We start from the raw sequence: 25,409 nt of genomic DNA on the forward strand, positions 1-25,409 counted from the left end.
CCTGAACACACAGATGGATATCCCAGTATATGTCAAAATGTAGCTTTATCTTCACCAATGGCAGATTTGTTGCAGACATTTTTACAACTTCCCACAGAAAATGTAGTTTCTAAAAAAAAATCTGCCATATGTGAACATACAGTTGCTCAGTTGTGGCAGTAGCACTGGTAATACGACAGTGTCTGTAAAAATGGAAAGGCTGGAATTCTTGTTTCTTGTGCCGGTTACAAGTGTGTTTGCTACTTTATTTCCAATACTGGTTATCTGAACTGTGAAGTTCTGCAGACAGGCTGAGGGTTCTAGCTGCGCTCTGTAGTTCTGCTGACAGGTTGAGGACTCTAGCTGCGCTATGTAGTACTGCAGACAGGCTAAGGGTTCTAGCTGCTCTCAACATATTTCATTTTTTCCCTAGAGCAGGTGACTGGTGATAGAAGAGGGCATGCCAACTCTTTACAGACAGATGAGGTATTGGGAGAGAAGAATCTGCTGAATTTCAGGAGACGACCATTTTATGCTCCCTGGAGATAAGCCTCTGCCAGAGGAGCCTGGCAGCAGCTCTCTAATAGAGAACACAGGAGTACCAGGCTAAAGGCCCCGTCTCACATAGCGAGATCGCTAGCGAGATCGCTGCTGAGTCACAAGTTTTGTGACGCAACAGCGACCTCCATAGCGATCTCGCTATGTGTGACACGTACCAGCGATCAGGCCCCTGCTGCGAGATCGCTGGTCGTGTCGGAATGGCCTGGACCTTTTTTCGGTCGTTGAGGCCCCGCTGACATTGCTGAATCGGTGTGTGTGACACCGATCCAGCGATGTCTTCACTGGTAACCAGGGTAAACATCGGGTTACTAAGCGCGGTGCCGCGCTTAGTAACCCGATGTTTACCCTGGTTACCAAAAAAAACAAACAGTACATACTCGCCTTTCGGTGTCCAGGTCCCTCGCCGTCTGCTTCCTGCTCTCACTGACTGCCGGCCGTACAGTGAGAAGTGAGAGCACAGCAGTGACGTCACCGCTGCGCTCTGCTCTCAGTGTACGGCGGCTCAGTCAGAGCAGGAAGCAGACGGCAAGGGACCTGGACACCGAAAGGCGAGTATGTACTGTTTGTTTTTTTTGGTAACCAGGGTAAACATCGGGTTACTAAGCGCGGCCCTGCGCTTAGTAACCCGATGTTTACCCTGGTTACCCGGGTGCTGCAGGGGGACTTCGGCATCGTTGAAGACAGTTTCAACGATGCCGAAGTCGTTCCCCTGATCGTTGGTCGCTGGAGAGCGGTCTGTGTGACAGCTCCCCAGCGACCACACAACGACTTACCAACGATCACGGCCAGGTCATATCGCTGGTCGTGATCGTTGGTAAATCGCTATGTGAGACGGGGCCTTAAGCTGAGCATTATTGTGTATGGGGAATTGTATTCATATGTGATAGATAAATTGCAACCATTCCTGTACCTGAAAATCTATTCAAAACATCTTGAATATAGTTTTTTTCGGCAGTAAACGGATGAACGACTGTCCACACATTTTAGATAAATGAATTAATTTAGAAAAGTAAGTTCTCACCTTTCTTGGAATATCCCTGTCAAAATCTGGGAATGTGATAATTCCATGCACCTTTCCTATGTACAATATAACAATTGTGAATCCCATCTAATAAAGCAGAGACATAGTTTTAGTAACTAATACATAGATAATGCATCCCACAAAAAATATAAAAATGTTAGAAGGTTATGATACAGTTGTCAAAACAAGTCCTGTTCTATTTCACGAAAACCGAAATGGATGCCAAGAGGAAGAAGTATCAAACATCTTCCTAACAATAAACCTAAAATATATATTTGAATGAAACTCAAAGCACCATAATATTTGAAGGGGTTTTCCTACAAACAAACCACATTGTAGTCAATAGATCTTGGAACAATAATAAGTTCCACTACTAGATGTGTTGAAAAAATCTCCCTGTGATAAGATACTGTATATACTCGAGTATAAGACGACCCGAGTATAAGCCGACCCGAGTATAAGCCGAGACACCTAATTTTGCCACAAAAAACTGGATAAACTTATTGACTCAAGTATAAGCCGGGTATGAATTGTCCCCTCATTCCTATCCTGGTATGCATGGCTCCCCATCCTCATCCTTGTATGCATGGCTCCCCTTGTCTGTCACGCCGCAGCTATGCAAGTAGATGCATGCTCCATTAGATGGCAGAAGAGTGGAGGGAAGACTGCAACACTTGCCAGAGCAGACCTGCAGCACTGCAGCGAAGCCACCACCAGGTGGCAACAGGGTAGTCAAACAAGTGGCATCAAAAACCAGGAGAGTAACGTAGTACAAAGGAGAAAATCAACTCCGAGTCAGAAAAGTGCAAGAGGGTCAATATCATACGGAAGCAGAAGTACCAAGAGCAAAAGAAAGAGACAGGTCTGAGACAAAGCCGAGTCAAGTACCAGAGAGTCCAAACACAAAGGGATGGGGGAAGGGGAATAAACAGACACGGGAACAGTCAGGGATCGCAGCAGGACAAATCAGGATATAACCCAGAGTCAGCTACTCACGCTGTAGGCAGAAGCTATAACTGACACAGACTGCAGGATGCAACGGAGCTACATAGCAAACCTGAACCCAGAATGAGGCAGAGCAAAGTTAACCCTTGACATGATCAGCCTGGGAAAAGGGCAGACAGGACTAAAACCCGGACCGGATCATGACAGTACCGTCCTCTCAAGGGGGGCCACCGGACCCCCCAGGTTTACCAGGATAACGTGCATGAAACACCCAAACTAGATGGACAGAACGCGCCGGAACCCAAGATCGCTCCACAGGATCGTAACCCCTTCAATAGACCAAGTACTGAAGTGAATTGCGAACCCTCGAAGAATCGACAATCTGTTCAACTTCATACTCAGTTTGACCATCTACTGAGACAGGGGGAGCAGAGGAAGGTACACATGGCTTAAGAAGTGACTTATGGAATACATTGGAGATTCGAAATGACGGAGGTAAGCGTAAATGGAAGACAACTGGGTTGACAAACTCAATGACCTCGTAAGGACCAATAAACTTGGGATCCAGCTTCATAGAGGGAACTTTCAGACATATGTTCTTGGTAGACAGCCACACCTTGTCTCCCATCAGCAACTTAGGTCCTACAGATCATTGCTCATCAGCAAAATGTTTTTGTTTTCCCTTTAGCCACACAAATGTTCTTCTGAACCTCCCTCCACACCTCCTCCAGCCGTTGAACCACCGAATCAGCCCCTGGACACCCCGAATACAGCCTGGAAAATTCACCAAAATGGGGGTGAAAACCGTAGCTACAAAACAACAAGAGGTGCCAGTGGACTGATTAATCCAATTATTAAAAGCAAACTCAGCCACGGGCAACAAAGAACACCAATCATCCTGCTGAGACATAGCAAGACACCGCAAAATCTGTTCAAGTGACTGATTGGTCCTCTCCGTCTGACCGTTTGTCTCAGGATGGTAGGCCAAGGAGAAGGTCAAACAAATACCCAATGTTTTACAAAATGCCCTCCAAAATTTGGACACAAATTGTACCCCTCTATCAGAAACCACACTCAAATGCACGCCATACAACCGCACAACATGCTCAACAAACAACTTAGATAGTGTTTCTGCATTGGGCAGTCCTGCCAAAGGTACAAAATGTGCCTCTTTACTGAATCTGTCAACCACTACCCAGATCACAGTTTTGCCATTGGAAGGAGGGAGTGAGCATTTGTGAGACCGAAGGGCATGACCAAATTTTCAAACAGACCCTCGGAGGTGAGAAATGACGTTTTACACTCATTCCCTTCCCAATTGCGGATAAGGTTATATGCTGCCCTGAGATCAAGTTTGGAAAACCACTTAGCCCCAGACAATTGGTTATAAAGATCTGGAATGAGTGGAGAAGGGTAGGTATTTCTCACAGTAATTTTATTTAGTTCATGAAAATCGAGGCACGGGCATGGGCCACCATCTTTTTTCTTAACAAAAAAGAATCCAGCGGCCATAGGAGAGACAGAGGGACGGATGTGACCTTAGTGTAGACTATCAGACATATAGTTTTTCATAGCGGTACGTTCCGGACAAGAAAGATTGTACAAACGGGCCTTGGGCAATTGAGAACCCGGAATAAGATTAATAGTACAATCATAAGGACGATGTACTGGCAAGATCTCAGCCTCTTTTTCGGAGAACACGTTCCCCAAATATTTCAGGTACTCTGGAATACTCTCCAGATTAATGGCAGACACAAAAACAGCAGGAAGACAACCATTGGAACAATTAGGACCCCATTTAACAATATAACGAGATCCCCAGTCTATAACAGGATTATGCCTCTGTAACCAGGGGAACCCAAACACCAGTCCCGCAGGAAAATTATTAATAACATAACATGAAAATTGTTCCTGGTGCAAGGAACCCACCTTGAGAAGGAACTCCTCAGAGACAAACTTAATAACACTTTGAGCCAACGGTGTCTTATCAATGGCAATGATATTGATGGGAGTTTCTAGCATAACTGTCCTTAACTTTAACTTGGACACTAGACTAGAGTCATTGAAGTTCATGGAAGATCCACAGTCTACAAAAGCTGAAGTAGATGCGTAACTACCTCCATAACACAGTTCTAACAAAACTTTTTGAAATGATGAAAGTGATACCTGAGAGCCTGGGTAACCGCCTCGACAATCACCCAGACTCGGAAGCTTGTTAATCGATGGACGAGAGGGGCAGTCCTTCTTCCAATGTCCCGGATCTCCACAATAAAAACATAATTTCCCATCATGTCGTCGCTTCCTCTCCTCCTTGAAGTTGGTAGCACCAACCTTCATGGTCTCTGTAAATGGCATCACCTCAGACATAGCAGGCAATACAGGAATCTCTCGCTGGATAATCCCTCTTTCCCATAATCTCCGGTTCATGCGAACGGCCTGAGTCACGGCCTCCCCTAGGGCACTGGGTGGTAGATGGAGGGTCAGAGCATCCTTGAGATGATCTGAAAGTCCTCTCCTCTCCTGAACTGGCATCTCAAAGCAGAGTCATCCCAAGACACCTCAGTTGACCACCATCTAAACTCAGAACAATACCGTTCAGCAGTGAGTTTACTCTGTGAGAGACGCATTATCACATCCTCTGCCACCCTGTCCCGGTCTGGTTCATCATAAATCAATCCTAAAGCTTCAAAGAACTTATCTACAGATGTTCGTTCAGGGGCAGTAGCAGTTAAATCAAAGGCCCAGTTTAGAGGAGCAACAAAATAATTATCTCCACCTGTTAACTCTCATCTCCTGAGGATCTGGGTCTAAGGGAAAAAAATAGCTTACGACCCTCTTTTAATGTAAGAAACCTCTCCTTCTCTCCGGAGAAAGTATCAGGGAGCCTGACCGCAGGTTCAGGAGAGTGTAAGGAAATATCAATGGGGTTAGATTGCTAAACAGCTGATTTTGTCATAGAACCCTGAAAAGATTTTACAGTTTTAGTAAGCTCCCGCAGGAGTTGGTTGTGAGAGGAAGCAAGAGCCCTATGTTCCACTTACAAATCCTGCATCATTTGGGGTAGCTTTGACATCTGACCCGTAAGAGTGTGCAGCGGATCCATAAGGAGCAGAGCAAAGAAAAAAAACTGTCAGTGGTCGCTTATAATGTCATGCAGCTATGCAGGTAGACGCACGCTCCACTAGATGGCAGAAGAGTGGAGGGAAGACTACAACACTTGCCAGAGCAGACCTGCAGTGCTGCAGCAAGGCCACCACCAGGTGACAACAGGGTAGTCAAACAAGCCATGTCAAAAACCAGGAGAGTAATATAGTACAAGAGGAAAAATCAACTCAGAGTCAGAGATGCGCCAGAGGGTCTATACCAGACAGAAGCAGAAGTACCCAGACCAAAAGACAGAGACAGGGCTGAGACAAAGCCGAGTCAAGTACCAGAGAGTCCAAACACAAAGGGAAAACACGGAGTCAGAATGGGGGAATGGGAATAAACAGACACGGGAGCAATCAAGGATCGCAGCAGGACAAATCAGGATATAACCAGAGTCAACTACTCACGCCATAGGCAGAAGCTGTAACTGACACCGCCTGCAGGATGCAATGGAGCTAAATAGCAAACCTGAACCCAGAATGAGGGAGAACAAAGTTAACCTTTGACATGATCAGCCCGGGAAAAGGGCAGGCAGGACTAAAACCCAGACCGAATCATGACACCGTCCCTGTCCTTGTATGCATGGCTCCCCCATCGCTGTCCCTGTATACATGGCTCCTTATCCCCTATCCTTGTATGCATGGTTCCTATATAAAAAATACAAACATCCTACTTACCTTGCCTGCGCACCCTTGCTGCATCTGGTTCCATCACTGGCAGCTTTTCCGGCCGAGCGATCATGTGGCCCCGCTCATTAAGGTAATGAATATTCACTCCACGCCTATGGGAGTGGATAGGCATACATATTCATTACCTTAATGAGCGAGGCCATGTGATCGCTCGGCCAGAAATGTTGCTGGTGCTGGAACGAACAAGATGCTGCGAGGGCGCGCAGGAGGGTACGTAGGATGTGTGCTGAAAGCCGGCGGTTGCGGCTGTCACTGTGCGCTATTAGAGAGAAATGAATATTCATTTCTCTTTAACAGCGGCACAGGCTTTAGCTACAGCAGCCGATTCCTGCCTCTGTGACCCGCTACTCCGCCGCTTCCTCTCCCCCACCGGCTTTCTGGGACAATTGACTTGTATATAAGCTGAGGGGGGCATTTTCAGCACAACAAAATGTGCTGAAAAACTCGGCTTATACACGAGTATATACGGTAATCTTATAAATGTGTCCCTGCTATGTACTGTGTAATGGCTGTGTCTGATCTGACCGTACAAGGAACAAGGACTGATCATACCACATCTCCTGGCCAGGGAAGGAAGGAAAAGAGAGTATACAGACATTACATCAGGGGATCACAGCTGATTCTTTCTGTGAGATAAAACATTTCAGTGTCTGTTAAAAAACATGTTTTACCTTACAAAAAGAAATAGCTGCAATTCCATGCTTTCCTGTCTGTCTACTCTTTTGCGTCTTCCCCTGCCCAGGAGATGTGGTATGATCAAACCATGTTACTGCATGTTCAGACACAGCCATTACACAGTACACGGTAGGGGCACATTTACAAGATTAATTATCTCAGCACAGGAACATTTTTTTAACACATCAATTGTGTAACTTTTTATTCCAAAATCTAGCAATTAAAATGTACTGTGATTGTAGGACAACGACTTTAAGATTATGGTATTGCATTTCCAGTTGTGCGGCATCACTACCTTAGCATTTATCAGCTCCTTCAGCATCTTTCACATAATGGTTTGAGGATCTTGTATATGTGTACATACAGTGGGTACAGAAAGTATTAAAGGGAATCTGTCACCTCATTTTGGCCATATAAACTGCAGCCACTGCCATCAGGGGCTTATCTACAGCATTCTGTAATGCTGTAGATAAGCCCCCGATGTAACCTGAAAGATAAGACAAACAAGTTAGATTATACTCACCCAGGGGCGATCTCGGTTCAGGTCTGATGGGCGTCGCAGGTCCGGATCCGGCGCCTCCCATCTTCATGCAATGTCGTCAACCTCCTTGCTTCTGTTGCGGCTCCTGCGCAGGAGTACTAATTTGCCCTGTTGAGGGCAGCGTAAAGTACTGCAGTGCACAGGCGCCGGGCCTCTCTGATGTTGTGAAATTGGATTCTGGGCTCCCCCGGTGGCCACTTGTGGAATTGAACTTGTGTGCATCATCCCCTCTGTTCACCTGCTCCTATCAGGATGTGGGAGTCGCTATATAACCTTGCTCCTCTGTCAGTTTCTTGCCGGTCAACAATGTAATCAGAAGCCTTCTGTGCTTGTTCCTGCTACTAGACAACTCCCAGCTAAGTTGGACTTTTGTCCTTGTGTGTTTTTGCATTTTGTTCCTGTTCACAGCTGCTGTTTCGTTACTGTGTCTGGAAAGCTCTTGTGATCGGAAATTGCCACTCTGGTGTTATGAGTTAATGCTAGAGTCTTAAAGGAATTTCTGGATGGTGTTTTGATAGGGTTTTCTGCTGACCATGAAAGTGTCCTTTCTGTCTTCCTGCTATCTAGAAAGCGGACCTCGATTTTGCTAAACCTATTTTCATACTACGTTTGTCATTTCATCTAAAATCACCGCCAATATATGTGGGGGCCTCTGTCTGCCTTTTGGGAAAATTTCTCTAGAGGTGAGCCAGGACTGTCTTTTCCTCTGCTAGGATTAGGTAGTTCTCCGGCTGGCGCTGGGCATCTAGGGTTAAAAAACGTAGGCATGCTACCCGGCTACTTCTAGTTGTGCGGCAGGTTTAGTTCATGGTCAGTATAGTTTCCATCTTCCAAGAGCTAGTTCTCATATATGCTGGGCTATGTTCTCTCGCCATTGAGAATCATGACAGTTTGACCGGCCAGAAAAAAGGGTTAAATTACTGGCTGAGAAAGGAGAGAAAAAAGAAGTCTGCTACAATTTTTTTTTTTTTTTTTTTTTTTTCCTCTAGTTCTGAGTGTGCTCTTAATTGAATCACTTGCTAGTCTGCCTATACTGCAGCCTTCCTTTCTTTCTCTCCTTCTTATCCTTGAATGGCTCTGTGTTCACCTGTTTCAAATGGATCTTCAGAGTGTAGCTACAGGTTTGAATAATCTCGCCACAAAGGTACAAAATTTGCAAGATTTTGTTGTTCATGCACCTATGTCTGAGCCTAGAATTCCTTTGCCTGAATTCTTCTCGGGGAATAGATCTCACTTTCAAAATTTTAAAAATAATTGCAAATTGTTTTTGTCCCTGAAGTCTCGCTCTGCCGGAGACCCTGCACAGCAGGTCAGGATTGTAATTTCCTTGCTCCGGGGCGACCCTCAAGACTGGGCTTTTGCATTGGCCCCAGGGGATCCTGCGTTGCTCAATGTGGATGCGTTTTTTCTGGCCTTGGGGTTGCTTTATGAGGAACCTCATTTAGAGCTTCAGGCGGAAAAGGCCTTGATGTCCTTGTCTCAGGGGCAAGATGAAGCTGAAATATACTGCCAAAAATTCCGCAAATGGTCTGTGCTTACTCAGTGGAATGAGTGCGCCCTGGCGGCGATTTTCAGAGAAGGTCTCTCTGATGCCATTAAGGATGTTATGGTGGGGTTCCCTGTGCCTGCGAGTCTGAATGAGTCCATGACGATGGCTATTCAGATCGATAGGCGTCTGCGGGAGCGCAAACCTGTGCACCATTTGGCGGTGTCTACTGAGAAAACGCCAGAAAATATGCAATGTGATAGAATTCTGTCCAGAAGCGAGCGGCAGAATTTTAGACGAAAAAATGGGTTGTGCTTCTATTGTGGTGATTCAACTCATGTTATATCAGCATGCTTTAAGCGTACTAAGAAGCCTGACAAGTCTGTTTCAATTAGCACTTTACAGTCTAAGTTTATTCTATCTGTGACCCTGATTTGTTCTTTGTCATCTATTACCGCGGACGCCTATGTCGACTCTGGCGCTGCTTTGAGTCTTATGGATTGGTCCTTTGCCAAACGCTGTGGGTATGATTTGGAGCCACTGGAGGCTCCGATACCTCTGAAAGGGATTGACTCCACCCCATTGGCTAGTAATAAACCACAATACTGGACACAAGTGACTATGCGTGTTAATCCGGATCACCAGGAGGTTATTCGCTTTCTGGTGCTGTATAATCTACATGATGTTTTGGTGCTGGGATTGCCATGGCTGCAATCTCATAACCCAGTCCTCGACTGGAGAGCTATGTCTGTGTTAAGCTGGGGATGTAAAGGAACTCATGGGGATGTACCTTTGGTTTCCATTTCATCATCTATTCCCTCTGAGATTCCTGAATTCTTGTCTGACTTTCGTGACGTTTTTGAAGAACCCAAGGTTGGTTCACTACCTCCGCACCGGGAGTGCGATTGTGCCATAGACTTGATTCCGGGTAGTAAATACCCTAAGGGTCGTTTATTTAATCTGTCTGTGCCTGAACACGCTGCTATGCGAGAATATATAAAGGAGTCCTTGGAAAAGGGACATATTCGTCCTTCGTCATCTCCCTTAGGAGCCGGTTTTTTCTTTGTGTCTAAGAAAGACGGCTCTTTGAGGCCGTGTATTGATTATCGACTTTTGAATAAAATCACGGTTAAATATCAATATCCGTTACCACTGCTTACTGATTTGTTTGCTCGTATAAAGGGGGCCAAGTGGTTCTCTAAGATTGATCTCCGTGGGGCGTATAATTTGGTGCGAATCAAGCAGGGGGATGAGTGGAAAACCGCATTTAATACGCCCGAGGGCCATTTTGAGTATTTGGTGATGCCTTTTGGTCTTTCAAATGCCCCTTCAGTCTTCCAGTCCTTTATGCATGACATTTTCCGCGATTATTTGGATAAATTTATGATTGTGTATCTGGATGATATTCTGATTTTTTCGGATGACTGGGACTCTCATGTCCAGCAGGTCAGGAGGGTTTTTCAGGTTTTGCGGTCTAATTCCTTGTGTGTGAAGGGTTCTAAGTGTGTTTTTGGGGTTCAAAAGATTTCTTTCTTGGGATACATTTTTTCCCCCTCTTCCATCGAGATGGATCCTGTCAAGGTTCAGGCTATTGGTGATTGGACGCAACCCTCTTCTCTTAAGAGTCTTCAGAAATTTTTGGGCTTTGCTAACTTTTATCGTCGATTTATTGCTGGTTTTTCTGATGTTGTAAAACCATTGACTGATTTGACTAAGAAGGGTGCTGATGTTGCTGATTGGTCCCCTGATGCTGTGGAGGCCTTTCGGGAGCTCAAGCGCCGCTTTTCTTCCGCCCCAGTGTTGCGTCAGCCTGATGTTGCTCTTCCTTTTCAGGTTGAGGTCGACGCTTCTGAAATCGGAGCTGGGGCGGTGTTGTCGCAGAGAAGTTCCGACTGCTCCGTGATGAGACCTTGTGCTTTTTTTTCCCGTAAATTTTCGCCCGCCGAGCGGAATTATGATATTGGGAATCAGGAGCTTTTGGCCATGAAGTGGGCTTTTGAGGAGTGGCGTCACTGGCTTGAGGGGGCCAGACATCAGGTGGTGGTATTGACTGACCACAAAAATTTAATTTACCTTGAGTCTGCCAGGCGCCTGAATCCTAGACAGGCGCGTTGGTCGTTGTTTTTCTCTCGGTTTAATTTTGTGGTGTCGTACCTACCGGGTTCTAAGAATGTTAAGGCGGATGCCCTTTCTAGGAGTTTTGAGCCTGACTCCCCTGGTAATTCTGAGCCCACAGGTATCCTTAAAGATGGAGTGATATTGTCTGCCGTTTCTCCAGACCTGCGGCGGGCCTTGCAGGAGTTTCAGGCGGATAGACCTGATCGTTGCCCACCTGGTAGACTGTTTGTTCCTGATGATTGGACCAGTAGAGTCATCTCTGAGGTTCATTCTTCTGCGTTGGCAGGTCATCCTGGAATCTTTGGTACCAGGGATTTGGTGGCGAGGTCCTTCTGGTGGCCTTCCCTGTCACGAGATGTGCGAGGCTTTGTGCAGTCTTGTGACGTTTGTGCTCGGGCCAAGCCTTGTTGTTCTCGGGCTAGTGGATTGTTGTTGCCCTTGCCTATCCCGAAGAGGCCTTGGACGCACATCTCGATGGATTTTATTTCGGATCTGCCTGTTTCTCAGAAGATGTCTGTCATCTGGGTGGTGTGTGACCGTTTCTCTAAGATGGTCCATCTGGTTCCCTTGCCTAAGTTGCCTTCTTCTTCCGAGTTGGTTCCTCTGTTTTTTCAAAATGTTGTTCGTTTGCATGGTATTCCTGAGAATATCGTTTCTGACAGAGGGACCCAATTCGTGTCTAGATTTTGGCGGGCATTCTGTGCTAGGATGGGCATAGATTTGTCTTTTTCGTCTGCTTTCCATCCTCAGACTAATGGCCAGACCGAGCGGACTAATCAGACCTTGGAGACATATTTGAGGTGTTTTGTGTCTGCGGATCAGGATGATTGGGTTGCTTTTTTGCCTTTGGCGGAGTTCGCCCTCAATAATCGGGCCAGCTCTGCCACCTTGGTGTCCCCGTTTTTCTGTAATTTGGGGTTTCATCCTCGATTTTCCTCCGGTCAAGTGGAATCTTCGGATTGTCCTGGAGTGGATGCTGTGGTGGAGAGGTTGCATCAGATTTGGGGGCAGGTGGTGGACAATTTGAAGTTGTCCCAGGAGAAGACTCAGCTTTTTGCCAACCGCCGTCGTCGTGTTGGTCCTCGGCTTTGTGTTGGGGACTTGGTGTGGTTGTCTTCTCGTTTTGTCCCTATGAGGGTTTCTTCTCCTAAGTTTAAGCCTCGGTTCATCGGCCCGTACAAGATATTGGAGATTCTTAACCCTGTGTCCTTCCGTTTGGACCTCCCTGCATCCTTTTCGATTCATAATGTTTTTCATCGGTCATTGTTGCGCAGGTATGAGGTACCGGTTGTGCCTTCCGTTGAGCCTCCTGCTCCGGTGTTGGTTGAGGGTGAGTTGGAGTACGTTGTGGAAAAGATCTTAGACTCTCGTGTTTCCAGACGGAGACTCCAGTATCTGGTCAAATGGAAGGGATACGGTCAGGAGGATAATTCTTGGGTCACTGCCTCTGATGTTCATGCCTCCGATCTTGTCCGTGCCTTTCATAGGGCTCATCCTGATCGCCCTGGTGGTTCTGGTGAGGGTTCGGTGCCCCCTCCTTGAGGGGGGGGTACTGTTGTGAAATTGGATTCTGGGCTCCCCCGGTGGCCACTTGTGGAATTGAACTTGTGTGCATCATCCCCTCTGTTCACCTGCTCCTATCAGGATGTGGGAGTCGCTATATAACCTTGCTCCTCTGTCAGTTTCTTGCCGGTCAACAATGTAATCAGAAGCCTTCTGTGCTTGTTCCTGCTACTAGACAACTCCCAGCTAAGTTGGACTTTTGTCCTTGTGTGTTTTTGCATTTTGTTCCTGTTCACAGCTGCTGTTTCGTTACTGTGTCTGGAAAGCTCTTGTGATCGGAAATTGCCACTCTGGTGTTATGAGTTAATGCTAGAGTCTTAAAGGAATTTCTGGATGGTGTTTTGATAGGGTTTTCTGCTGACCATGAAAGTGTCCTTTCTGTCTTCCTGCTATCTAGAAAGCGGACCTCGATTTTGCTAAACCTATTTTCATACTACGTTTGTCATTTCATCTAAAATCACCGCCAATATATGTGGGGGCCTCTGTCTGCCTTTTGGGAAAATTTCTCTAGAGGTGAGCCAGGACTGTCTTTTCCTCTGCTAGGATTAGGTAGTTCTCCGGCTGGCGCTGGGCATCTAGGGTTAAAAAACGTAGGCATGCTACCCGGCTACTTCTAGTTGTGCGGCAGGTTTAGTTCATGGTCAGTATAGTTTCCATCTTCCAAGAGCTAGTTCTCATATATGCTGGGCTATGTTCTCTCGCCATTGAGAATCATGACACTCTGACCTTTCTTGGTGCCTGTGCACTGCAGTACTTTGCTCTGCCCTCAACAGGGCAAATTAGTACTCCTGCGCAGGAGCCGCAACAGGAAACAAAGAAGAGGACGTCATCACATGAAGATGTGAGGGGCCGGACCCAGACCTGCGATGCCCATCGGACCGCCCCTGGGTGAGTATAACCTAACTTGTTTTTCTTATCTTTCAGGTTACATCAGGAGCTTATCTCCAGCATTACAGAATGCGGTAGATAAGCCCCTGATGGCGGTGGCTGCAGTTTATAGGGCCAAAATGAGGTGACAGATTTCCTTTAAGACCCCTTTAAATTTTTCACTCTTTGTTTCATTGCAGCCATTTGGTAAATTCAAAAAAGTTCATTTTTTTCTCATTGATGTACACTCTGCACCCCATCTTGACTGAAAAAAACAGAAATGTAGAAATATTTGAAAATTTAATTAAAAAAAACTGAAATATCACATGGTCAAAAGTATTCAGACCCTTTGCTCAGACACTCATATTTAAGTCACATACTGTCCATTTCCATGTGATCCTCCTTGGGAAGGTTCTACTCCTTCATTGGAGTCCAGCTGTATTTAATTAAAATTATAGGACTTGATTTGGAAACAACACATACCTGTCTATATAAGACCTCCCAGCTAATAGTGCATGTCAGACCAAATGAGAATCATGAGGTCAAATGAACTGGCCAAGGAGCTCAGAGACAGAATTGTGGCAAGGCACAAATCTGTCCAAGGTTACAACAAAATTTCTGCAGCACTCAAGGTTCCTAAGTGCACAGTGGTCTCCATAATCCTTAAATGGGAGAAGTTTCGGACCACCAGAAGTCTTCTTAGACCTGGCCATCCAGCCAAACTGAGCAATCGTGGGATGCAAGCCTTGCTGAGAGAAGTAAAGAAGAACCCCAAGATCACTGTGGCTGAGCTGTATGGCAGAGTGGCCCAACGGAAGCCTCTCCTCAGTGCAAGATATATGAAAGCCCGCATAGAGTTTGCTAAAAAAAACACATGAAGGACTCCCAGACTAGGAGAAATAAGATTCTCTGGTCGGATGAGATGAAGATAGACCTTTTTTATGATAAGTCTAAGTGGTATATGTGGAGAAAAAAAGGCACTACTCATCACATGCCTAATACCATCCCAAAAGTGAAACATGGTGGTGGAAGCATCATGCTATGGGGGTATTTTTCAGCTGCAGGGACAGGACGACTGGTTACCATTGAAGGAAACATGAATGCGGCCACGTACAGGGATGTCCTGGATGAAAACCCCTTCCAGAGTGCTCTGGACCTCAGACTTGGCCGAAGGTTCACCTGCCAACAAGACAATGACCCTAAACACACAGCTAAACTAACAAAGGAGCGGCTTCAGAACAACTCTGTGACAATTCTTGACTGGCCCAGCCAGAGCCCTGACCTAAACCCAACTGAGCATCTCTGGAGAAACCTGAAAATGCCTGTCCACCAACGTTCACCATCCAACCTGACGGAACTGGAGAGGATCTGCAAGGAAGATTGGCAGAGGATCCCCAAATCCAGGTGTGAAAAACTTGTTGCATCATTCCCACGAAGACTCATGGCTGTACTAGCTCAAAAGGGTGGTTCTACTCAATACTGAGCAAAGGGTCTGAATACTTATGACCATGTGATATTTCAGTTTTTCTTTTTTTAATAAATTTGCAGAAATTTCTACATTTCTGCTTTTTTTCAGTGAAGATGGGGTGCAGAGTGTACATTAATGAGAAAAAAATGATCTTTTTTGAATTTACTAAATGGCTGCAATGACACAAGGAGTGAAAAATTTAAAGGGGTCTGAATACTTTCCGTACCCACTGTATATACAGTATGTATACACATACATAATTACATATATACGCACACATATACAGTGCCATGCGAAAGTATTCGGCCCCCTGGAACTTTTCAACCTTTTCCCACATATCATGCTTCAAACATAAATATACCAAATGTAAATTTTTGGTGAAGAATCAACAACAAGTGGAACACAATTGTGAAGTTGAACAAAATTTATTGCTTATTTTACATTTTTGTGGAAATTCAAAAACTGAAAAGTGGGGCGTGCAATATTATTTGGCCCCTTTAACGTAATACTTTGTTGCGCCACCTTTTGCTGCGATTACAGCTGCAAGTTGCTTGGGGTATGTCTCTATCAGTTTTGTACATAGAGAGACTGAAATTCTTGCCTATTCTTCCTTGGCAAACAGCTCGAGCTCAGTGAGGTTTGATGGAGATCGTTTGTGAACAGCAGTTTTCAGCTCTTTCCACAGATTCTCGGTTGGATTGAGGTCTGGACTTTGACTTGGCCATTCTAACACCTAAACAAATTGCAAAAGATAATGCTCTCGTAGGAATATATATACCTCACAGTGACAGACGTAAATAGACAGTGCCCGTGAGCCTGGACCAGTAAGTATGAACGTGGATAGTCGAACAGATTAAAACAACCGAAAAAAGAGCATCAAAAACGACCATAAATCCACTAACATAACGTTTATTAAATAAGTTACAAGATTAAAAAACAATGGTAAGGGCAAATTTCACAGGTTTGTAGAAAAAGGACGCTGTTACAGATAAAATTTATGCATTATGAATAGCACAATATAATAAAAAAAGAAAAAAGAAAAAGAAGCCTATTACTCAAGTGCAAAAAGAAAAACACTCTCCAACAGTAAAAATAGGAAAAAATGCAAAAAGATAAAAAAGTGACCTGTGTCTCTCTTTAAAAATAGAAATTTGAGTAACTCCAAAAAAATGATAGCTCAATATGAAACTCGAGTGAAAACAAGTGCTAAAGTGAAGTAATAAGCAAGGTGAATCATGTAAAATGTGCTAGCATATAAAATGCTATGGGGTGGACGCTATCTTTGGAGCCCTGGGTCCCACATTATACTCTGTAAGGGCTGTCCCACACGTCCAGATAATTCCGGTACCGGAATAAATCGGTACCGGAGTTATCCGTGTCCGTGTGCCTGCGAACTCATGTAGGCCATACGGCGGCACACGTGTGCCGCCCATATGGCGAGTGGGTACCACACGGAGCGTGTGGTACCCACGCGTGTGGTACCCTGCATCGTGCTGAAGCCGCGATTCATATGTTCCCTGCAGCAGCGTTTGCTGCAGAGAAAATATGAATAATAGTGTTTAAAATAAAGATCTATGTGTCCCCCGCCCTCCCACCCCTTGTGCGCATCCCCCGCTGTTCAGAAAATACTCACCCGCTCCCTCGTTGGCTGTCGCGGCTTCCTGGTCTGGCCCCATCTTCTCCTGTATGCGGTCACGTGGGGCCGATCATTTACAGTCATGAATAAGCGGCTCCACCTCCCATAGGGGCGGAGCCGACTATTCATGATTGTAAATGAGCGGCCCCACGTGACCGCATACAGTAGATGGCGCGGGGCAGAAAGGAAGGAGTGACAGCCAACGTGGGAGCGGGTGAGTATTTTCTGAACAGCGGGGGGGGCGCACAGGGGGTGGGAGGGCGGGGGACAGATAGATCTTTATTTTAAACACTATTATTCATATTTTCTCTGCAGCAAACGCTGCTGCAGGGAACATATGAATCGCGGATTCAGCACCAGTGGGGGGGACAGCGCTTACTGTAGCGCTGTCTCCTGCACGCCACACGGAGACCGTCCGTGTGAGGTGCGTGTTTTACACAGACCCATTGACTTTAATGGGTCCGTGTAATACGTGCGCTCCCACGAACACTGACATGTCTCTGTGTTTGGCACACGGAGACACGGTCCGCAAAAAATCAATGACATCTGAACAGATGCATTGATTTTAATGGGTCTACGTGTGTCAGTGTCTCCGGTACGTGAGGAAACTGTCACCTCACGTACCGGAGCCACTGACGTGTGAAACCGGCCTAAGTTGTACCTAATATTATTAGTACTGAACTACTATCACGATTCCTGTAGATCCAGTGTCTACCATCGACCCTGCACTATTAGTTAAAGTATATTTTTTTATATGCTAGCACATTTTACATGATTCACCTTGCTTATTACTTCACTTTAGCACTTGTTTTCACTCGAGTTTAATATTGAGCTATCATTTTTTTGGAGTTACTCAAATTTCTATTTTTAAAGAGAGACACAGGTCATTTTTTATCTTTTTGCATTTTTTCCTATTTTTACTTTTGGAGAGTGTTTTTCTTTTTGCACTTGAGTAAATAGGCTTCTTTTTCTTTTTTATTATATTGTGCTATTCATAATGCATAAACTTTATCTGTAACAGCGTCCTTTTTCTACAAACCTGTGAAATTTCCCCTTACCATTGTTTTTTAATCTTGTACACACCAAAAACAGGCAGAGATGCTTACCTGTCTGAATGGGCCTCAATACAAATGCACAAGCAGGGTGCAGCGGACCCAAATAAAATAGCAAATGCACAGGTGCAATACCTAATGAAACAGCCAGCCTTCAATCAGGGATTGGCCGTGTGGTACACCAATGCACTAAGATAAAAACTGTATGTGGAGCCAGATGCTTGCATTCCTTGTGTGAACACGCCACATACAGTTTTTATCTTAGTGCATTGGTGTACCACACGGCCAATCCCTGATTGAAGGCTGGCTGTTTCATTAGGTATTGCACCTGTGCATTTGCTATTTTATTTGGGTCCGCTGCACCCTGCTTGTGCATTTGTATTGAGGCCTATTCAGACAGGTAAGCATCTCTGCCTGTTTTTGGTGTGTTCTTGAATTTTTCCTTTTTTGGTGTTTTTCTTTTTAATCTTGTAACCTATTTAATAAACGTTATCTTAGTGGATTTATGGTCGTTTTTGATGCTCTTTTTTCGGTCATTCTAACACCTGGATACGTTTATTTGTGAACCATTCCATTGTAGATTTTGCTTTATGTTTGGGATCATTGTCTTGAACTAATTGCTGCTGCTCATCAGTCTGGAAGAGCTATGAGTCACTTTAAAAACAATTTGAGCTCCAACATTCTAAAATGAGCAAAAATATTTATAGGTAGAAAACATTTATGACAGTTGACAATCTTTTTAGGAGTGGACATCTCAGCAAATTTACCCCAATGTCAAGCCATGCAATGCTCAGAAAAAAATGCAAAAAAAAAACCTAAGACCTATACCTCAGACTCTAAAGGCCCCAGTTAGCATGGTAAATATTTAAGTCAATTACAGTAAAATTAATACAAAACTGAACAAGTATGGCTTGTTTGGATGGGATGTCAGAAGAAAGCCTCTTCTTTCTAAAAAGCAATTGACAGCATGCAAAATTGCATCTGAACAAACCACAAAAATCACTGAAACAATGTCTTTTGGACAAACGAGACAAACGTTAAGAAGTTAGGCCATATAGCATATAGCATAACAGCACAAATATCTTATGACAACTGATAAGGACGGTGGCGCTGGGGTGATGATTTGAGCTTCTTTTGCAACCACAGAACCTGGGCACCTTGCAGTTATTTAATCGACCATGAACCCCTGTGGATAATAAACTATTCTAGAGTGAGGTTTGATGGAGATCATTTGTGAACAGCAGTTTTCAGCTTTTTCCACAGATTCTCGATTGGATTGAGGTCTGGACTTTGACTTGGCCATTCTAACACCTGGATATGTTTATTTGTGAACCATTCCATTGTAGATTTTGCTTTATGTTTGGGATCATTGTCTTGTTGGAAGACAAATCTCCGTCCCAGTCTCAGGTCTTTTGCAGACTCCAACAGGTTTTCTTCAAGAATGGTCCTGTATTTAGCTCCATCCATCCTCCCATCAATTTTAACCACCTTCGCTGTCCCTGCTGAAGAAAAGCCGATCCAAACCATGATGCTGCCACCACCATGTTTGACAGTGGGGATGGTGTGTTCAGGGTGATAAGCTGTGTTGCCTTTATGCCAAACATATCATTTGGCATTGTTGCCAAAAAGTTCGATTTTGTTTTCATCTGACCAGAGCACCTTCTTCCATGTTTGGTGTGTCTCCCAGGTGGCTTGTTGCAAACTTTAAATTACACTTTTTATGGATATCTTTGAGAAATGGCTTTCTTCTTGCCACTCTTCCATAAAGGCCAAATTTCTGCAGTGCATGACTGATTGTTGTCCTATGGACAGACTGTCCCAGTCTGTGATCATGGGCCTCTTGGCTGCATCTCTGATCAGTCTTCTCCTTGTTTGAGATGAAAGTTTAGAGGGACGGCCGGGTCTTGTTAGATTTGCAGTGGTATGATACTCCTTCCATTTCTGTATGATCGCTTGCACAGTGCTCCTTGGGATGTTTAAAGTTTTGGAAATCATTTTGTATCCAAATCCAGCTTTAAACTTCTCCACAACAGTATCACGGACCTGCCTGTTGTGTTCCTTGGTCTTCATGATGCTCTCTGTGCTTCAAACAGAACCCTGAGACTATCACAGAGCAGGTGCATTTATACAGAGACTTGATTACACACAGATGGATTACATTTATCATGATTAGGCATTTAGGACAACATTGGATCATTCAGAGATCCACAATAAACTTCTGGAGTGAGTTTGCTGTACTGAAAGTAAAGGGGCCGAATAATATTGCATGCCCCACTTTTCAGTATTTGAATTTCCACAAAAATGTAAAATAAGCAGTAAATTTCGTTCAACTTCACAATTGTGTTCCACTTGTTGTTGATTCTTCACCAAAAATTTACATTTGGTATCTTTATGTTTGAAGCATATGTGGGAAAAGGTTGAAAAGTTCCAGGGGGCCAAATACTTTCTCAAGGCACTGTAACTTCTGTTTGGAAAACTACTTCTATTCCTTTCTATTGCAAATCCCCATTGCTCTTCATTTGAGGAGTTTAAGCTTTTTTTTCCCCTTGAAAAGGCTTGGATACACTCCAGGTGGAAAAAAGGCTTGTCACTTTCTTGAAATGATACTTTTCTTCTTGTGAAGAAATCCTAATAGAAAATGCTCATCTATTAGGGCTCAAGTCCATAAATATCAGTCATATCATAAACCGCAATACATGGACTGGCCGCGGGTCTCCTAACCCGAGCATCACAGCCTCATATTAATATATAAAGTTCTCATGCTCCGGTCGTTAGACCCGCAGCCAGGTCATGCATTGTGGTCAGTGATCAGACAAAGCCCTAGGCTAGAGCTTCTTATTCACTGCAACTGCATAACCAAAAACATTTCTACAACTTATTTGCGACTTGTTCGCATGCAGCCATTTTGCAGCATGACCTGGGACCAGTATCCAAAAATCAAACAGGGTTGAAATTTTCCAATGGACAGTAAAGGATCGTGCACACGGTAAGTATTTGGTGCAAAAATTTCAGGACCATTTCTGCATTTCTTGGCAGGATTAATGCAACGTAAAATAAGTGCGCTTTTGACATGTTTTTTTACATGCCTTTTTGGAGCAGATTTGTTCCCACTCGTTGGTATAGGTAAAATCTGCAGCAAAAATTAATTCTTCACTAAATCTGCAAGTCAAAAATAAGCAATATGTGCAAGAGACTTCAGACTTCCTTCACTTTGCTGGCATCAGGAAACTTTTCAGGTTTTGTGACAAAAAATTGACATATCTGCAACGTGTGCACATGCTCTAATATTAGGTTGTAAGGCGACCTCACTGACAGTCAGAAGGTTTGATGCCTACTTCCAGCAGATCTTAGAATAAAACTTCCATTTTTTTTTATAGAATACAATCCTTTGTGTTGCATCAAGTGAGTCAGTAGACTTCAAAATAACGGAGTTAATTTATATGTGAACTTTTTTTTTTGCAATGTTTAGAAGAGATTTTTAGGGTATGTTAACATACAGTACAGACCAAAAGTTTGGACACACCTCATTTAAAGATTTTTAAATGAGACTACCTCTTGAAGCTCATCAAGAGAATGCCAAGAGTGTGCAAAGCAGTCATCAAAGCAAAAGGTGGCTACTTTGAAGAACCCAGAATATAAGACATATTTTCGGTTGTTTCACACTTTTTTGTTAAGTATATAATTCCACATGTGCTAATTCATAGTTTTGATGCCTTCAGCGTGAATTTACAATTTTCAGTCATGAAAATACAGAAAAATCTTTAAATGAGAAGGCGTGTCCAAACTTTTAGTCTGTACTGTACATTGCTGCTGACTTTTCTGCAGCATATCTGCATTACATGTGTTACATGTAGATTTAGTTGCAGATGCATCTCACATAAAGAATTGACACTTTGCAGATTTTAAGATTGCTCAACAAGTCAATTTTCGCACAGAAATTTTCACCAACATGTCTGACATTTGTTGAACCCCATCTACTTTAATATGCTACAGATTTTACAGTTGTATGATACTGTCTATACGTGTTGTTATGGGCTCTTGGTATTGTCAGATTATTTTTTCATTTTTTGTAGACTGACCTGTCCAACTCCGAGAAATGTGGAAGATGGAAACCTTAATTAAAAAAAAAAAAGAAACAAATTATTATAATGGGTAATATACAGTATTTATAAATTAAATAAAAATCAGTAATGTTACCAGTTTCGGATTAAACACATCAGTTTGTCACTAATATCAATTATCTTATTCTAAAGCATCATTCAGATGTCAGTGATTTTTTTTCTGGTATGTAAAACTCAGACAGGTATTCATCAGTGTTTGTTACTTTTTATATTCAGTGGGGGGGGGGGGGTTCACCTATAAAAAAAAAAAAATTACAAAGCTTCTTGTATCCTTTGCAATGTTAATCAGACAGCAGCTGATGCCATCCGTGGGCAATTTTGATCATTGACTCGGATAAAAATCAAATAGGTCTCTGTGTTTTTCCAGACCACTTGGTCCGTAAAAAAAAAAAAAAAGTACAGCCCCATACACTATCATGTGCATGCATTCTATCTGTAAAAAGCTCAGAAAGAACAAGTACTTATAGACAACTGAATAATGTCTATTAGTATTTATTGAATAAGTCAGTTATTCCAAGGCATAGGCAATATTTTAATTGGAATCAATTTGATCATAAAGTAGAGTGTCTCTTAGGACACCCCCTAGATAGTTACATAGTTATTAAGGTTGAAGGAAGACTGTAAGTCCATCTAGTTCAACCCATAGCCTAACCTAACATGCCCTAACATGTTGATCCAGGGGAAGGCAAAAAAACCCCATGTGGTAAGAGTAACTCCACCATGGGGAAAAAAATTCCTTCCCGACTCCACATACGGCAATCAGACTAGTTCCCTGGATCAACGCCTTATCAAGGAATCTAATATATATACCCTGTAATATTATACTTTTCCAGAAAGGTATCCAGTCCCCTCTTAAATTTAAGTAATGACTCACTCATTACAACACATACGGCAGAGAGTTCCATAGTCTCACTGCTCTTACAGTAAAGAATCCGCGTCTGTTATTATGCTTAAACCTTCTTTCCTCCAGACGTAGAGGATGCCCCCTTGTCCCTGTCTCAGGTCTATGATTAAAAAGATCATCAGAAAGGTCTTTGTACTGTCCCCTCATATATTTATACATTAAAATAAGATCACCCCTTAGTCTTCGTTTTTCCAAACTAAATAGCCCCAAGTGTAATAACCTATCTTGGTATGGCAGACCCCCCAGTCCTCTAATAACCTTGGTCGCTCTTCTCTGCACCTGCTCCAGTTCAGCTATGTCTTTCTTATACACCGGAGACCAGAACTGTGCACAGTATTCTAAGTGTGGTCGAACTAGTGACTTGTATAGAGGTAAAATTATGTTCTCCTCATGAGCATCTATGCCTCTTTTAATACATCCCATTATTTTATTTGCCTTTGTAGCAGCTGCCTGACACTGGCCACTGAATATGAGTTTGTCATCCACCCATACACCCAGGTCTTTTTCATTGACGGTTTTGCCCAAAGTTTTAGAATTAAGCACATAGTTATACATCTTATTACTTCTACCCAAGTGCATGACCTTACATTTATCCCCATTAAAGCTCATTTGCCATTTATCAGCCCAAGCTTCTAGTTTACATAAATCATCCTGTAATATAAAATTGTCCTCCCCTGTATTGATTACCCTGCAGAGTTTAGTGTCATCTGCAAATATTGAAATTCTACTCTGAATGCCCCCTACAAGGTCATTAATAAATATGTTAAAAAGAAGAGGGCCCAATACTGACCCCTGTGGTACCCCACTGCTAACCGTGACCCAGTCCGAGTGTGCTCCATTAATAACCACCCTTTGTTTCCTATCCCTGAGCCAGCTCTCAACCCACTTACACATATTTTCCCCTATCCCCATTACTCTCATTTTATGTAACAACCTTTTGTGTGGCACCGTATCAAAAGCTTTGGAAAAGTCCATATATACTACGTCCACTGGGTTCCCTTGGTCCAGTCCGGAACTTACCTCTTCATAGAAGCTGATCAAATTAGTCTGACATGAACGGTCCCTAGTAAACCCGTGCTGATACTGGGTCATGAGGTTATTCCTCTTCAGATACTCCAGCATAGCATCCCTTAGAATGCCCTCCAGGATTTTACCCACAGTAGAGGTTAAGCTTACTGGCCTATAATTACCGAGTTCAGTTTTTGCCCCTTTTTTGAATATTGGCACCACATTTGCTATACGCCAGTCCTGTGGTACAGACCCTGTTATTATGGAGTCTTTAAAGATTAAAAATAATGGTCTATCAATGACTGTACTTAGTTCCTGCAGTACTCGGGGATGTATCCCATCCGGGCCCGGAGATTTGTCAATTTTAGTTATTTTTAGCCGCCGCTGTACTTCCTGCTGGGTTAAGCAGGTGACATTTAATGGGGAATTTTTATCACTAGTCATATTGGCTGCCATGGGATTTTCTTTTGTAAATACTGATGAAAAAAAGTCATTTAGCATATTGGCTTTTTCCTCATCCTCATCCACCATTTCACCCAGACTATTTTTAAGGGGGCCAACACTGTCATATTTTAGTTTCTTACTATTTATATAGTTAAAGAATATTTTGGGATTATTTTTACTCTCTCTGGCAATGAGTCTCTCTGTCTCAATCTTTGCTGCCTTGATTTGCTTTTTACAGAATTTATTTAATTTTCTGTATTTATTTAATGCCTCCTCACTACCTACTTCCTTTAATTCTCTAAATGCTTTCTTTTTGTCCCTTATTGCGCCCCTTACAGCTCTATTTAGCCATATTGGTTTCCTCCTATTTCTAGTATGTTTATTCCCATACGGTATATACTGTGCACAGGTCCTATCCAGGATGCTAATAAATGTCTCCCATTTTCTTTGTGTATTTTTGTGTCTCAGGATATCGTCCCAGTTAATTGCACCAAGATCCTCTCTCATCCGTTGGAAATTTGCCCTCCTGAAGTTTAGTGTCCTTGTCACCCCCCTACTACCCATCTTATTAAAGGTTACATGAAAACTTATTATTTTGTGATCACTATTCCCCAAGTGACCCCCAACCCTTATATTTGATATGCGGTCTGGCCTGTTGGTTAATATTAGGTCTAGCAGTGCCCCCCTCCTTGTTGGGTCCTGAACCAGTTGTGAAAGGTAATTGTCTCTCATAGTTGTCAAAAATCGATTACCTTTACTGGAACTGCAGGTTTCTGTTCCCCAATCTATTTCAGGGTAGTTGAAGTCCCCCATAATAATGACTTCTCCTTGAGTCGCAGCTTCATCTATTTGCTTTACGAGGATATTCTCCATTGCTTCCATTAGTTTTGGAGATTTATAACAAACCCCTATCAGTAATTTATTATTTTTTCCCCCTCCCCTTATCTCCACCCACAGGAACTCTACATTTTCATTAAATTCACCTATATTATCACGCAGGATGGGTTTTAAGGAAGATTTTACATATAGACACACCCCACCCCCTCGCTTATCTGTACGGTCATTTCTGAACAGGCTATAGCCCTGCAAGTTAACAGCCCAGTCATGGCTCTCATCCAGCCACGTCTCAGATATCCCCACCATGTCATAATTATGCTCCAACAACATTAGTTCTAATTCGTCCA

The 25,409-nt window shown here is 43.5% G+C and overlaps 1 protein-coding gene across 1 annotated transcript in view; it reads right to left on the reverse strand.

Moving 5' to 3' along the window:
* The window catches only part of SLC35D2 (solute carrier family 35 member D2), a 186,289-nt gene that overhangs the window by 153,311 nt on the left and 7,569 nt on the right, over positions 1-25,409 (reverse strand). The window contains exons 2-3 of the mRNA XM_077299652.1: positions 21,828-21,861; positions 1,562-1,648 (exon numbers count right to left, since the gene is read on the reverse strand). Coding sequence (XP_077155767.1) covers positions 1,562-1,648; positions 21,828-21,861 — 121 coding nt within the window. The remainder of the gene's footprint in view (positions 1-1,561; positions 1,649-21,827; positions 21,862-25,409) is intronic.

The sequence above is a fragment of the Ranitomeya variabilis genome, chromosome 1 (genome assembly GCF_051348905.1).
Source record: "Ranitomeya variabilis isolate aRanVar5 chromosome 1, aRanVar5.hap1, whole genome shotgun sequence".
In the NCBI taxonomy this organism is placed as follows: domain Eukaryota; kingdom Metazoa; phylum Chordata; class Amphibia; order Anura; family Dendrobatidae; genus Ranitomeya; species Ranitomeya variabilis.